Below are 15,000 nucleotides of genomic sequence, written 5' to 3' on the forward strand. Positions count from 1 at the left end.
TAATAATAATAATTATTATTATTATTATTATTATTATTATATTATTATTATTACTATTATTATTAATATTATCATCATTATTATTATTAAGGAGGTGGAAGTCGTTTGGAGTCAGAGGTAATATTAGCGAGAAAATCGCCACAAAAGCCTGAGTGCCCTTGGAAACTGCAAATTAACATTTTTCACTGCTTTTGATAAACGTTTTTTTTTTCCAGTAAAATTCACACAATGTCATACTTTTTAAAGTGGAAATAGAAGGTGTTGCGCCAATTGAAACATTCGATAGGCATTGTCCAACCGGCGGGAAAATGTCGGTGTTTTTTGTTTCGATGTCATTATTTTGACGAGCGCCTGATTTCCCGATGACGCCTCACATAACATACTTCAAAAATCGTGAAATGGTATACGTTTAACGCCCATGTCAACACTATTAGGTTATTTGAGACCGCCGAGTTAAACGTCCATCTCTGAAATAACCGAACCAAATAGGAAATTCATGTAAAGTGCCTTTTCTATGACACATGGTCGGACGAGCTGAGGCTCGAACCCCCGAACCCACAATCTCACGATTTTCGAGTCCGTTTGCCTAACCATTACCGACAGCGGCACATAAATGTAAAATACTTCTTCATGACTGTATATGTAATATTATACTTCTTCATGACTGTATATAATAGTATACAATGTACGTCTTCACGACTGTATAGGAGAAACAGGAAGAAAGTAAATGTTGCCCTTCTCAACAACAGAACAGCAGGGAGGAGAAAGTGAGTGAAGAATAGGACATGCGCCTCTTAGTGGTCGAGGATGAGAATAAGAACAAGAGTGCGCAGTTTTAGTCCTTTCGTTTAAATTAGACAGAAAGTGAAGGCTAGAGGGTTATTACAAGTCAACCTCTGAGTCAGAGATGACACCTCCAGAGTTGAAATGGGTCACATATACCTTTCAGAGTCTAATAGTGTAAGGAGAGAGTAACATAATACAAAGAAACGAGGAAGAAGAGATTATGACGACAGACGTTTGGTGGAAGAGAAGGAGCAAGCCACACCAGGGCGTCCACCAACCCCACCATATTTATAAGCAGTTTGTGTTATAATAATGACTTTGCAACCAAGCAAAAGAATGCGAAATAGGATATTGAGATCTGTAGGATAACACAGTTAAGCACTCTGCCGACCAAGATTTTTTAATTCAAATAAATAGTCTGCTTAGATTGGTCAAAGAAACAATCACCCCAGTAGTTGGAAAGAAATGAGAGCTCCACCAAGCTCTCACTGTGACATAAATCGTTATTACGGAAACTTTGTTTGTCACCACAGAACGTGTTGAAAATGTTAGTTATAAACATGCACCTGTGCATTTTATCATACTATGCTGTTTTCACGGACGTCTCCTGTGGTTGTAAAATATGTGTGCTTTATGTGATGTAGACCTATGGACCAGCGTCTATGGTGGATCGGTTAGGCGCTTTGTCGTCGCTCGCAGAAGACTCTAGTTTGATTCCCGAGTAGGACGCACGCTTTCATCGAGTATCTCAGTCTTTCTACTAGGATGTTGTATCTCTTTCATCCGGGTTGGCACTGACAGAGAGAGTGGGAATGTCACCTTCTCAATGATCCAAATTGTGTCAACGAAGGCGTAAAAACACCCACATTAAACAAGACCGACAGTCTTGAACATTGAAGGAGATACCGGCTCACTACCCTACCCCTCATTTCACAAAATCAATCAATTACATGTAATCACATTTTGGGGACATATTCACTATGGTTAGTACTTGTAGGTGAGTTTATGTGTGGGTGTATGTATGTGTAAGTGTGTGTGTGTGTGTGTGTGTGTGTGTGTGTGTGTGTGTGTGTGTGTTTGTGTGTGTGTGTGTGTGTGTGTGTGTTTGCGTGTGTATGTGTGTGTTTGTCTGAGTGTGTGTATGTATGTTTAACAATCACACACTACCTGTATCTTCACACCAGCCTGCAGCCGCCCCCGCCCGGCACCCTTTCTCTCTGTCCATGCACAGATCTTTGTCCTTTCCACAAAAGTCGCAAGTCGTCGGGCAAAAGCGCAGCATGGCCTCCACTTTGGACCTGCAATAGCCTTTTTCCTTCAGTTCCACACAGTCGTCCCTGGCATCTCCACACTCTGGGAACGGGATCGTCCAACGTGGTTCAGCGCCCAGTCTCAACGTCATGGTGTCTGTGTCAGCGAGTGAAGGCCGCGAATCTGCTGTTGCTGTCGTCTTTTCCGATGTTGCTGTCGTCTTTTCCTCTTCCGTGGTATCCTCAGCCGTGGTGCCGTCAGTGGTGGTTGGAGGTGACGGTGTCGGGGTCCCATATTTCTCCGAACACAGCACGAGGGGGTCTTCAAGTCTGCCTGAGTCACACCAGCATTCACAAACGGGGGATTTCGGAGAATGATAGAGCTGTATTCCTTCTTCAGGGCAGTCTTTTACAGGATATCTTAACATTACCTCACACAATATAGGACACTGATACATCAAGTTGGCCAGCTTAATGTCGCTAAATGATAAGTAATCGCGCTGGCCGATTTTGAACTGATAGGAAGGATCCAGTGTGGTAATCGGCCCAAGAATCCAAGATCCGTAATGCATGATGCTCATGTAATCGTACGGGACATCGTATGTATCGATGAGAGAAGAACTGTATTTCTTATAGTTACCGCGATAGTCTTCATCGATTCTGTCCGTGTGAATTTTGATATATTTGTCTCTGTCAGGTCTCATGTGTTCATGAATCAAGCCAATGGCGTGGCCCACTTCGTGGATTATTGTACCTTTGTTAAGACATCTCGGGGCCAGCTCAATCTTTTGAGGTTGTTTCTGCCAAGGTTGTTGACCTACCGCGGACTGACACTTATTCGACAGCTCAAACTTCACCATATACGGGTATTCCCACTCTATGAACTGAAAACATACATATCTGGTCCACTCCCCTAAAGCAGCCTTAATGATACTGGCGTTGGGCTTCAGCTCCGGCGAGATCTCATAATAGACTTGAGCTTCCTTCCACAAATATTCCCTGTCTCTGACAGCTTTCCGCTTGCCCCTGGTGGTAGAACTGTGCATCTTACTGTACTCTTCTTTACTCATGGCCAGGTCGAGTTCCGTCAACACTGACACGTTGCCATCATTGGTCGTCTGGAGAAAGTTCAAGGCCTCTGGGTCGTCTGCGGCGTTGACCAGCGTCCTCTCGATGGTCATCTGAACCGCCTGGGGGAGGAGATAAAATCCAAGTTTCACATCTTAAACCAGAAAACATGAACCACATTTTGCCTAACGGTGATCTAAATATCATGATTTTCAAGTAAACGAAAAGTGAAAATGTTCATTCAGACGTCACGTCAACCCTATGTAAGCTTACTACCAATCAGAATTCAACACCTAAACAGAAAATGTGTGTGATATAGTGGGGAAATCAGGCGCTTACCAAAATAATGAAATCGAAAGTACCCACATTTTTCCGCCTGTAGACTAATTCTTATCTTGATCTAATTCAGCCCGAGTAAATCTTGACAGGCAGGGTCAGCACCCACTTTCTAAATTTAGACAATTTTATGGAGCTCGCAACTGCTTAAGGTCATATGAGAGTCACCATCTAAATCAGTGGTTTTCAAAGTGTGCGGCGCCCCCCTTGGGCGGTGGCGACAGTTTGGGGGGCGCTGGGGCGAAATTTGGCAATTGGGGGGCGGTGGTGGGCGTTAAAGGGGCGGTATGTCAACATTAAAAATGGTGAAGGGAAAGAAGCCACATAAAAAACAAAAACAAAAATTGATAGCTTAGGCATAGTTTACAATACTACTTATTACTAAGAACTTTCTTTCCCAGCACTCAAAGCCCACATAAAGATGATTCATCCCGGCAAATCTGACAAAGAACTGGCATACTTCAAAACTCTAAAGATCAATTCAGTTTAATAATATTTTTATATTCTACAATGGAGATATTTGATATACAAATCTCAGGCAACTTTATTGGAGCACCTTGATGGGAGGACACGTTTCATAAAAATAATGTCAATCTGTTTTCAAACTAATGATCACTTTTTGGGGTTCTTTTTTATTTAAAGTGTTTTGCTTCTGCAAATGTCATAATACATGTTGTACTTTTATTGATGTTAACAACACCGGTCGTTTAATACCGATGACACATATGCATAAAATGACAGTATTTTGCTCTCAATGCCCTTGCATAACATTGAAGAAAAAATGTGTTTTATTATCTCTCGTACACGCTTAATTTAAGACTCTGTAATGATGGTGATTTGTGACCCAACTAATATGCAGAACCAAATCATTAGAATTTAGGCACTTTATTTTGTACCCTACTTTTTGAGCTCTCTCTTTATTTGTGATTGTTATTATATTATGCATGTCGTTATGTCAGATTGATGGTTAGGGCGGAGTAGGGGGCGCTCCGACTCGGCTGGGTGAAAAAGGGAGCGGTGGACGAAAGAAGTTTGAAAACCACTGATCTAAATAATCGAAACTGTGTCGATCGGGGAGTAAAAAAAAGCGACATTACTGTAGCTGTATTTGTGGCCATAGAGACACAAGTTGGATCATTTATGAGGCGGTCCCCGACCATGCCTGTCAGGGCCAACCAAGACTGAGAGGGGTACAACATCCCAGCAGAAAGACCGAGATACTTCATAAAAATTCTCCCAAATCAGGAATCGAACTCATGTCACCAGCGTGCCACAGCGAAGATACTACTACACAACAACGCCGGTATGTAAGACTAATAAAAACAAAAGCAAGAGTAAACCCGTCTAGCTCTTACCGTAACGAACACAGGCACAAAGGAAGTCAGGAGACATAGATCTAATAATAATATATACAGGCACTTTCTCCCTGCCATCATTCGACAAGATTGAAAACTGAGGCTCATCTATATCTAGAGACGAATAGCGAAACCCTCCGATCGTGCACGTTTTGTGTTGTCTCGAGATAGTGAGCGCTCCAACACTCAGCTGAGCGACAAAAGATATTCCGAGACGCTCCTTCGAGTACCCAGGAACAATTCGGAGACGCACTTTCGCACGCAGATGCACTGCTGTGTTGGAGGGGAGGGGGGTCAAACTGCGTATTATTTACTGCAGATCACATATGTAGCTACTAAAACTGTCGCAAATCGAATATTTTCAAGAAATTTTCAAACCTACCTGCAAAATATCAAATTATGGCTTAAAACAGGGGGGCATGCCCCCTGTAACCTCCCAGATTTTTGTTTACTTGGTCTAGAGGCATAAAGCATTTTCATTGGTCTATCTCCGTCGGAGTCGTCTCCGGACAGATACTGCGTAGCTGAGCCGGGGTTAACTCCAAGCAGGAAGTTTGAGTATGAGCAAGACGGTCGCCTGGCAAGCGAGTACGTTATTTCAACCCCCCACCCTCACAGCCATGGCGAGCTTTGATGATAATTATCTATGCTCGCAACCCATCCCTGCCCTTTTCTACTCGCTCATTACCTTCACGTCCTTCAACCACTTCTCTTCTCTTACGTAGGCTACTCTCTCTCTCTCTCTCTCTCTCTCTCTCTCTCTCTCTCTCTCTCTCTCTCTCTCTGTCTGTCTGTCTCTCTCTCTCTCTCTCACACACACACACACACACACACACACACACACACACACACTTTCTCTTTCTGTCTCTCTCTCACAGACTCTCTCTCTCTCTCTATCTATCTATCTATCTATCTATCTATCTATCTATCTATCTATCTATCTGTCACACGCACACACACATACAAAAGCACGCGCGCGCGCACTCACATAAACAGACTCTCTCTCTCTCTCTCTCTCTCTCTCTCTCTCTCTCTCTCTCTCTCTCGTTTCCTGGACAAAACCTCATCACGTCCAACAGCCAGCGCACCTCGAGTCGTGTGAACTTGCCCGTACTCCGCATTGCCCCACTCATCCCGCTGAAGGCTACTCGCAACTAGTACAGTTTTCACTTTCGGTTTCTTCTTTACGTGCTCTGAGTGACGAAAGGGCTGTGGTTCTGGAGGTCCCACCTCATAAACTAGAGCCTTACAGTGTTGTCAAGGGTTATAGTCTTATACAGTTCCACTATGTTCCATGCTAGGCTGATCGTGCACACCGCAACTTTAGGTCACTTTGTGCTAGGATGGATTATTACTCATGCAATCAAAGTTATGCTTAACTTTAAGCTTTTTCGAGAATCGAAAAAGCTGTGAGTGTGTGTGTGTGTGTGTGTGTGTGTGTGTGTGTGTGCGTGTCTGTGCGTGTGTGTGTGTCTGTGTGTGTGTGTTTGTGTGCATGTGTGTATGTGTGTGTGTGTGTGTGTGTGTGTGTGTGTGTGTGTGTGTGTGTGTGTGTGTACAGTTTTTATATTTCGACATGTAATGAGAAACAACCTTTCCCTTGAAAATCGTGAAAGCGCCTGATGTCCTACTTGCAGCACATGTTGCCTCATGGTTTTCATTTTTTTTAAACGTAGACTTTATCCTTAGAATAATAATTGTATTATTTATATAATTCATATCTACGCTCTACAGTAGACTCTATGCACTTTATATCTAATATTACCCCAGTAGACCTTAGAACACTCAGAAACATCCTTGTTTTCCCGAGAAGTATACAGTGCAAGCAGAGGATTTCACGCAATCGAACACTAACAAACTGACAAGATCTTTCGCAAGGATACAGCATAGGGCCCCTGTTGGGATTCGAACCCACGACTTTACGTTTGCGAATCCTAGAGCCTAACCACTAGGCCACCAATGCCACAAACAGTTGCAGAGTTGACTGAATATGAAACAGCGATAATAAAAATGTACCCAGAAGTACTCAAACGACCCGTGCACTTGTACAGTCTTTACTGTCCCCAGGCAAGTGTAAGGTTGGCACACAAAAAAAGTATTACGAAGACACCCAGAAGATGTCTCTGGAGAACCTCAACATAAATCCCTCGACATGGGAGAGCCTAGTTTCTGACGGACCCAATAGGGGAGCAGCAGTCACAGTGGGCAGCAAATCATACGAGGCTTCATTATAAGAAACGCTGAAACCAAGAGAAAAGCAAGTAGAAGTGGAGCTTTTTAAATGTTCAAAATGTGGCAAACTTTCTCTCCTAGTATTGGTCTTATCGGACACAGCAGAAGCCACAAGTTCTCTACTTAACCTTTAATTCATCTATTTCGCTGTAGAATTATTCTCTTCTACAGATATAGTGGTCACCGTCAGGCGTTGACGGAGGAGACATTACCCGTGTAATATGGGTAGGGCTGAACAGGAGGGAAAACCGGATTGTCTCGGCTGTATGGAGGTCACGCTAAGTGCTGAAGTGCTGGACGGTACTCAGTACTCAGTACCAGTTTCCTGTTGTCGCTCATGACGTTTGCACAAGCTCTGCACTTACAGATGTAGCACATACACACGTTGTTTTGTTTGGGGGGGGGGTTGTTTATTTGATTGTTGTTAGGGTTTTTTTTCCTGACAAAGAGATGGATGGATGATAAGTGGACGTCACATGACTCCGCACGTCCCTAACAACGAAATGCACAATTTAGTTCATTATTTAGTTAAGTAAGAGTTTTACAGCACTTGCAGTAAAGTCAGAGGTGTTACAAGAGAGTGACAAACACAAAACGGAAGTAAGAGAGATAAGGACGATAGATGTTTGATATGAAAGAAGGAGCAAACCATACTAGAGTACCCGTCAACTACTCACAATTAAGTTCTGTTGTGTTTGTTTAATCTCAGAGTCCTTTAACTAAACACTTAACAACTGCTTCAATAACATCGTTTCTCTCTCTCTCTCTCTCTCTCTCTCTCTCTCTCTCTCTCTCTCTCTCTCTCCCTCCCTCTCTCTCTCTCTCTCTCTCTCTCTCTCTCTCTCTCTCGCTCTCGCTCTCTCTCCACCACCACCAGTATTCATTATTGCACACGGCCAGAAGTCTTCTTTGGGTCAGAATGCCATTGCGCGCCTCATCAAAGCATTCAAGAGCCTAATGTAGGTCAAGAATATGAAAGGAAAGTTATACCTTCTTCTTTCTTCAGTCTTTTCCTCAAGGGGTGTTCGTTGTCCCAAAAAAATCAAGGACACGTTAGCGTCAAGTGAAGCGCTCGTTATCTGCGCAGCAACTGGAGGTAAAAAAAACAACAACAACAACAACAACACACGCGCATGTAAATAGACATGAGTACAAATGTTCACTTCTCTTGTGTATCGTGTATATGAGTAGGCCTACTGTGTAACTACAATACCATGATCCTCACTTCAGTCTCTCGTGCACGCCAGTGTAAATAATTATCACTTCTCTTTTGAATACGAGTAGCAAATGTTAACTTCTTTCCTGTGCACGAGATTAAGACCATCGCTTCTTTCGTGTACGGCTATAAAATCTTCAGTTCTCTTGTGCATACGAGTTCAGAATTTAATCCCTGTATACACGCCTATAAAACCGTCTCTTCTCTCGTGTACACGAGTGTAAAACGAATACTTTCCTTGTGTATACAGTTATTTTTTTCTTTTCATAAGTGTTTTACGGCGCTTACAAATGCGTGAGGTCATATGAGCGCGAGGGGCGCATTAAATATTTCAGTTGGTAAGAAATTCTGAATTTTGCCGGGTGGCGGCCGAAGCCTACTCTCGTGGATTTTAGACCACCAAGGGATATTTAACGTGCGCAACTTGCACACGGGACCTCCGACATTTTTCGCCCTTGTCCAAGAGGGCTAGGTGTGGATCTTTCCTACCAAAAGATCAGGATTGTGGCTGAAAGACAGCAGTAAGGAGCCAATGACTAGCAGTAGAAAGGCTGCAGAAAGAGTCAGGAGGAAGGGGTGAAAGAGGTGAGGGGGTGGGGTAGAAAGTAGAAACGAAAGCTGACGACAGAACATTACTAGAGAGCAGGAAAGGAGGGGAAAGGAGACAATCTTAGAGAAGAAATGTTTTCGGTTGTTACCCGGATTCTAATCTTGGACCTTTGAATGAGAGGCGAACACCTTAACTTCTAGGCCACGAGAGCCGCCCCCGCCCCACCCCCTCCCATTTACAGGTATAAAATCTGCTCATCTCTCGAGTCTACAGTTGTAAAACCATCTCTTCTCTTGTGAGTATGAAACGATCATTTTTCTTGTGTTTACAAGTAGAAGATCTTTTAACGGCACTTAAACCCTCGAAATATCGGAATAACTCCGTTACTCATACTCATACAGATTCTTCAATATATTTTCCTTCCCTAAAACTTAAAAAAATCGTGCAACAACATACGCACTATGTTATGGGCAAACTATTGGGGTTTTTTTGGAAATATGACACAAACTTGACAGTGGCCTGCTGTTGGTCGAACATATTATTATTATTGTATCCACTACGTCCGTAAAAAGAGAAAAAAGAAAGCCAGATTTCGCCTGGTGTTCTAAACTGACGTTGGCGAAGGCTTTGACAATAGAGTCCTCTTTACACCAGCGAGAAGTTGAAAGGAGTGTGGGATCTTGACGTCCAATCCCAAATGAATTCGTGAGATATTTCCTTCGTTGCACACTCTGTGATTTTTTTTCTCTGTCCCTGCCTGCTTCCTTCTTCTGTCCTTCACTTTCCAAGTGACCAGGTTCTCCGTCTTCGAAATAGCGTTACATTAAAATTTGTGAACTCTTTGTCAATGTTTATGCAGTGTTACTAGTTAGGGAAGAGTAAATTGTTCTCGTACTATGAAGGTGGCGCATGTATACAGAGCAAGCTCCAGAGACAGTGAAGCCTATGCGTATTGTAGATAGATTCTTACAAATTGTTTTTCGTAACCATTGGTGTTGACCTGTTGGTCTAGCCGCCATCTTTGTGAGTTTATTTTATTCATAAAAGAGTGGGATGGGGGGAAAAGGGGGGGCGGATTGCACACAACAATTGAGTTTTGCGTTTGTCATTTACTTCCACCTGAACGTGGCCAAGTGCAGGTTCTGCTTTTTTTTTCTTTTCGCCCGTAATAGAAAAGGGGGGGGGTGCTAGAGTGCTCCTCGGTGAGGACCAGCGACCCTCTGCTCTGCACACACAGCCCATGTAGGAGGCCTCTCTCTCAGGGCAACGTTCCCCCACAAGCCGTGTGTCTCACTCCCTGTGTGGATGCCGCGAATGCTCAGAAAGATTCAAGCTGGACTACGAATCGGATGACCCTGGTTTGAACGTTCTTGGTCTGGGGTCGTTTTGGTGTTTTAAAGGCTCGATCCTACAGGAGACGGGCGTTAGTTCCAAACGTCCTGCCTCTTAAATAGCTAATAATGTCGATAGGGGCATTAAAAGAGTAGTACTTGGTTGCAAAATAGGTATAAGACATAGACTAGCAAATAAAAAGTCAATAGATATTGTTCACGTTGTATTTTAACAATTTCATTGTTTATTGCTGGGAAAACACGAGAACAGGTCATGCAGTGTTCTTTTTTCTCCCACAGTTTACGTCCAGAAGTCTTCAGACGTTCACGGTGACGTGGTCTTCTCACAAGTAATCTTCCACTCGAATCCCGGGAGAGGTGCCACCATGTCTCTTTTGGCTGAGTGAAAAAGCACAAGAGATAACACATAAGGATTTGCATGTTAGATTAAAGATAGTAGGCACCTTCTTAGAGTAAGCACCGTGCAGACATTTGAAAGTATATTATTATGCGTGATAAGATGAACCTAGTGTGTACCCATTTTCCAAGAGATTTTGTCCCCACAGTAATGAGAAATCTTGATGTTGGTGGCCTAATAATGGTTAGGCTCTGATGTACATAATCATGGTCGCCACCTTGCATTGTGTGAAATAGTATGTTTGACTTAATTTTCAACAAATGACTATTTCTCTAAGAATTCATCTTGACATCCTTAGTGTTGACCTTTAACCCCCAATGGACGTTGCCCTTTCAGTCGGACAGGTATTTTCCCCACTTTTTGTCCTACATTTGCTATTTTCAAAAGTGCCAAGTCCCTCATGTGAAAACGTAAGACGAGTTTTTATTTTTTGTTTGGAAAAAGGGAGAGGGGGTGGGTGTCTGACAGAGGGGTAACTGTCGAACCTTGTATAGTAGGTGATAGCAGTGTGAGAAGTTTGTTGCAACCAAGCAAGGGACTAGAAAAACAATCAACAACCTTCATATAAAAAATCATTTACGTCCCTGCATCCTTCGAGTCGCTACCTTAGAATTTACAAAGTTCTATCTGACATTTTCGGGCGTTTTGAGTTATTAAGACCATGAGGTCAGAAACCAAACTTTCTATCTGCTTTATCAACATCGTAAGATTATTCGGAGTTTTTATCAACATATTCAAAGAAATGCATAAGAAAAAACTTGACATGTGAAACTCAGATTCTTTAACGTCAAATTTCTCAAAACTGGGTACTGAGCAGATAGAAGTTTGTAATTCTAGAGCAACAAAATATCTAGTAGTGACGTCAAAAATCACAGCAGTCACATGACTGTGAAATAAACCACTTGGGAAACAGTCAATAGATATTGTTTACGTTATATTTTATTAACAACTTCACTGTATTATATTGGTGAGTAACACGAGATGTAATTCTAGAGTAACGATATACTGCTGGAGTTAAGTCCAAATTTTTTTCAACTTAAAGTCTCGGAAACAGAATGATCTTTCGAAATTCTGATTACACTAAAAAGTGAGGTCTAAACTATCTGCAGCAGTGTGCCTAACTGTAATAGGCATTTATTGTTCTTATTTTTGACCCTTTTCACAATTTGTGTGACGTGGCTCTCGGGTCTACAGTTCTTGTGCCCGGGATGACACGACGTCAAGAACTACTGAGCAGAACAATTCACTTTCTCCTCATCTCGCGACCTGGCTGCTGAACAGGAACTTAGACTACACAAGGGGAGATTCGTGTGAAAACATTTCCGTCATATATCTGATACACATGCATCAATAATTCTGCAGCAATGAGAGTGTGTCATCGATAGTATTGTGGTAAGAGGGTAAGAGTTATTCTTATAAGCTTAAAGCGTGTTCCGTTGTCTTGCATTTAATGAAAAAATGCTAACGCTATCTTGAATAGAGGTCGAAATATTTGCGCTTAAAGTAGGAGGGGGTCATCAGGACAGAGGTAATTAAGAAGAAAATTATCTTTACAGTTTTGTGACTTCCTAGCTTGGGTGTCCTAAGAAATATTGTGTGTGTATGTGTGTGTGTGTGTGTGTGTGTGTGTGTGTGTGTGTGTGTGTGTGTGTGTGTGCGTGTGTGTGTGTGTGTGTGCGTGTGTGTGTGTGTGTGTGTGTGTGTGTGTGTGTGTGTGTGTGTGTGTGTGCGCGCGTGTGTGTGTGTGTGTGTGTGTGTCTGGTCAACGTCTTTCACGACAACCAAACACGAAGGTGTTTTTAAATAGACACAAAAGGTGTTGAGGCCCAAAATAAAGATGTGGACAAAAATTCCCCAACACGGGCGGAAAATGGTCGGTTTCCTCGATCACACTACTTTGACGGGCGCTACATTCACCACTATGCCACAGATAATAGTATGGTATGCGGCCCACTGGGGGTTACTGCTCAGATACGACACAAATCTTGCAACATAAAAACGAACAATGACATCAAGATTTGACATCAAGATCTTCAATTCTCACCTTGACCTTTTGAGACCTGGCGAGACCTGCATGCCAGCTGGGGGCCACAGCTGCAGTAACCGTTGTCCTTTGCGAAAATATCGCAGTTATCTCCCTCTTTCAGATACTTTTGGCATGTCCCTTGAACAAAGGAAAAAATGAATGTTAGTTTCCAGATTAATACCTTTAGAAACATTGCTTTTGATGTTAAAACAATACGGTAATTACGGGTTCATTGACAACAGTATTGAAAAGCTGAATAATGTTTTGAGAGAGGATTTTTTTTTACTGAACGAGGTTTTGTTGTTGGGGAGGGGGGTTATTGTTTTGTTGTTGGTTGTTTTTTTGTTGTTTTTTATTTTAGGGAGGGGGGTTGTTGTTGGTGGTGGTTTTGTGTGGGTTTTTTAATTGGTTCAGGATGTTATGCTTTGTTTTTTAGTGGTTGCTTTTATTTGCTTGTTTGTTTGTGTATATTCTTATTTAAAAAGCAAAAGCTCAATTTGATAATTTCCCAGCGAACGTTTAACGCCTTTAAAGGAGAAATTACTAAACCAAATTTATACCCAGGTCTGATACTTAAATAAGTAAGAGAAAGAAACGACAAACGATTGTGCAAGAAGCTACTGACCTTTTTTCGATTTCGAGCCCCCTATTGCAAAGACGGGCAGATCGACTTGTCTCTTGCTCGCAATCAAAAATTCACTCATTATCTGACAGCATTCGTCGGCTTGACAGTCCGTGCTTTTCTCGCACTGTTTCCCAACAGAAGCCTGGAGGGAGAGGAACAGAGAGAGGTCGTTGGTTGGTGGGGACTGATGTAGTGGTGCCAGTAGTTACTGCTACTGTTGGTTGTATTAGTGTTTTCTTGGCTGCTGCTGTTGTTTTTGTCGCTGTTGTTGTTGTTGTTGTTGTTGCTGGTGCTGCTTCTTTTGTTGTTGTTGTTATTGTTGTTGCTGGTGCTGCTTCTTTTGTTGTTGTTGTTATTGTTGTTGTTGTTGTTGTTGTTGTTGTTGTTGTTGCTGTTGTTGTTGTTGTTATTGCTGGTGCTGCTTCTTTTGTTGTTGTTGTTGTTGTTGCTGGTGCTGCTTCTTCTTTTGTTGTTGTTATTGTTGTTGTTGTTGTTGTTGTTGTTGTTGCTGGTGCTGCTTCTTTTGTTGTTGTTGTTATTGTTGTTGTTGTTGTTGTTGTTGTTGTTGTTGTTGCTGTTGTTGTTGTTGTTATTGCTGGTGCTGCTTCTTTTGTTGTTGTTGTTGTTGTTGCTGGTGCTGCTTCTTCTTTTGTTGTTGTTATTGTTGTTGTTGTTGTTGTTGTTGTTGTTGCTGGTGCTGCTTCTTTTGTTGTTGTTGTTATTGTTGTTGCTGGTGCTGCTTCTTTTGTTGTCTTTTTTTTGTCTTTTTGCTGTTGTTGTCATCATCATCATCATCATCATCATCATCATCATCATCATCATCATCATCATCAATAACAACAACAACAACAACAACAACAACAACAAAAGCAGCAGCAATAATAACAACAACAACAACAACAGCAACAGAAGAAACAACAAAAACAGCAGCAACAACAACAACAACAACGACAACAACAACAAAGACAGCTTTTGCTGTTCTTATACTCATTTCATTTTCATTTCTGCCATTGTCTGTGGTTGTTGCCCCTACATATTAAATACCAAATTTTGGAACTGATGTGCAGGTTCGATTTTTTCCCATGATTATGTCTGTTGATTTTCAGTTGATTTTGATATGACCATTGGTTGTTTTGGGGTTTTGTTTTTTTAGAGTTTTTTTGTTTGTTTGTTGGGGGGTTTTTTGTTGTTGGTTTTTTGTTTGTTTGATGGTTTGTTTGTTTGTTTTGTTGTTGTTGGGGTTTTTTGGGGGTGCATTAATTTTTTTTATTTTTTATTTTAATTAATTAATTTTTTAATTTTTTTTTATTTTATTTTTTTTTTTTTTTTGGGGGGGGGGGGGTTGCGTATGACATTCATGTCGAGGCCTACCTTGCCACCATTGTTTTTTTGTTGTTGTATTTTTTTACAACGTTCCTAATTTTAGAGAGAGATTTTTCGTTCGTGTTTGCAAGCAGAACTATATCATCTGCGGATCTCAGGTTATTCATGTTGCGGCCTCCAATAATAACGCCAAGTAGATCTTGAGATTCTCTCAGAATAAACTTTGCGCAGATGTTTAGAAGATAGGGAGAGAGGATACAACCTTGTTTCACTCCTCTTTGGATTTCATTGTATTTTGATGGTTCATCACCTACTTTAATTGCGGCCTTCTGAGACTGAAGACATTTCATGTCATTTTGATAGCTTTAATATATAATATATAACATTTATATAGCGCATTTCCAAAAAAGTAGCTCAATGCGCTTTACATTGGAATACTCATTTTTCCGAAACCTTTCTTACTACTTCCTTTCTTCTCATGCAA

General features: G+C 41.7%; 2 protein-coding genes across 2 annotated transcripts in view; both read right to left on the reverse strand.

Moving 5' to 3' along the window:
• Window positions 1-1,953: 1,953 nt before the first annotated feature.
• On the reverse strand, window positions 1,954-5,136 carry LOC101850818 (zinc metalloproteinase nas-14; the record flags this gene model as incomplete). Its single annotated transcript, XM_005102233.3, is given in 2 exon segments — window positions 1,954-3,226; window positions 4,796-5,136. Coding segments are annotated over 2 exon segments (1,381 nt in total), but the record flags the coding sequence as incomplete, so codon positions are not given.
• A 5,201-nt stretch (window positions 5,137-10,337) lies between these two features.
• Window positions 10,338-15,000, reverse strand: part of LOC101848300 (sulfotransferase 1A2) — a 14,565-nt gene continuing 9,902 nt past the window's right edge. Inside the window, exons 5-7 of the mRNA XM_035970759.1 lie at window positions 13,194-13,335; window positions 12,587-12,706; window positions 10,338-10,523 (exon numbers count right to left, since the gene is read on the reverse strand). Coding sequence (XP_035826652.1) covers window positions 13,272-13,335 — 64 coding nt within the window. The 3' untranslated portion in view covers window positions 10,338-10,523; window positions 12,587-12,706; window positions 13,194-13,271. The remainder of the gene's footprint in view (window positions 10,524-12,586; window positions 12,707-13,193; window positions 13,336-15,000) is intronic.

The sequence above is a fragment of the Aplysia californica genome, unplaced genomic scaffold (genome assembly GCF_000002075.1).
Source record: "Aplysia californica isolate F4 #8 unplaced genomic scaffold, AplCal3.0 scaffold00317, whole genome shotgun sequence".
NCBI classification, from domain to species: domain Eukaryota; kingdom Metazoa; phylum Mollusca; class Gastropoda; order Aplysiida; family Aplysiidae; genus Aplysia; species Aplysia californica.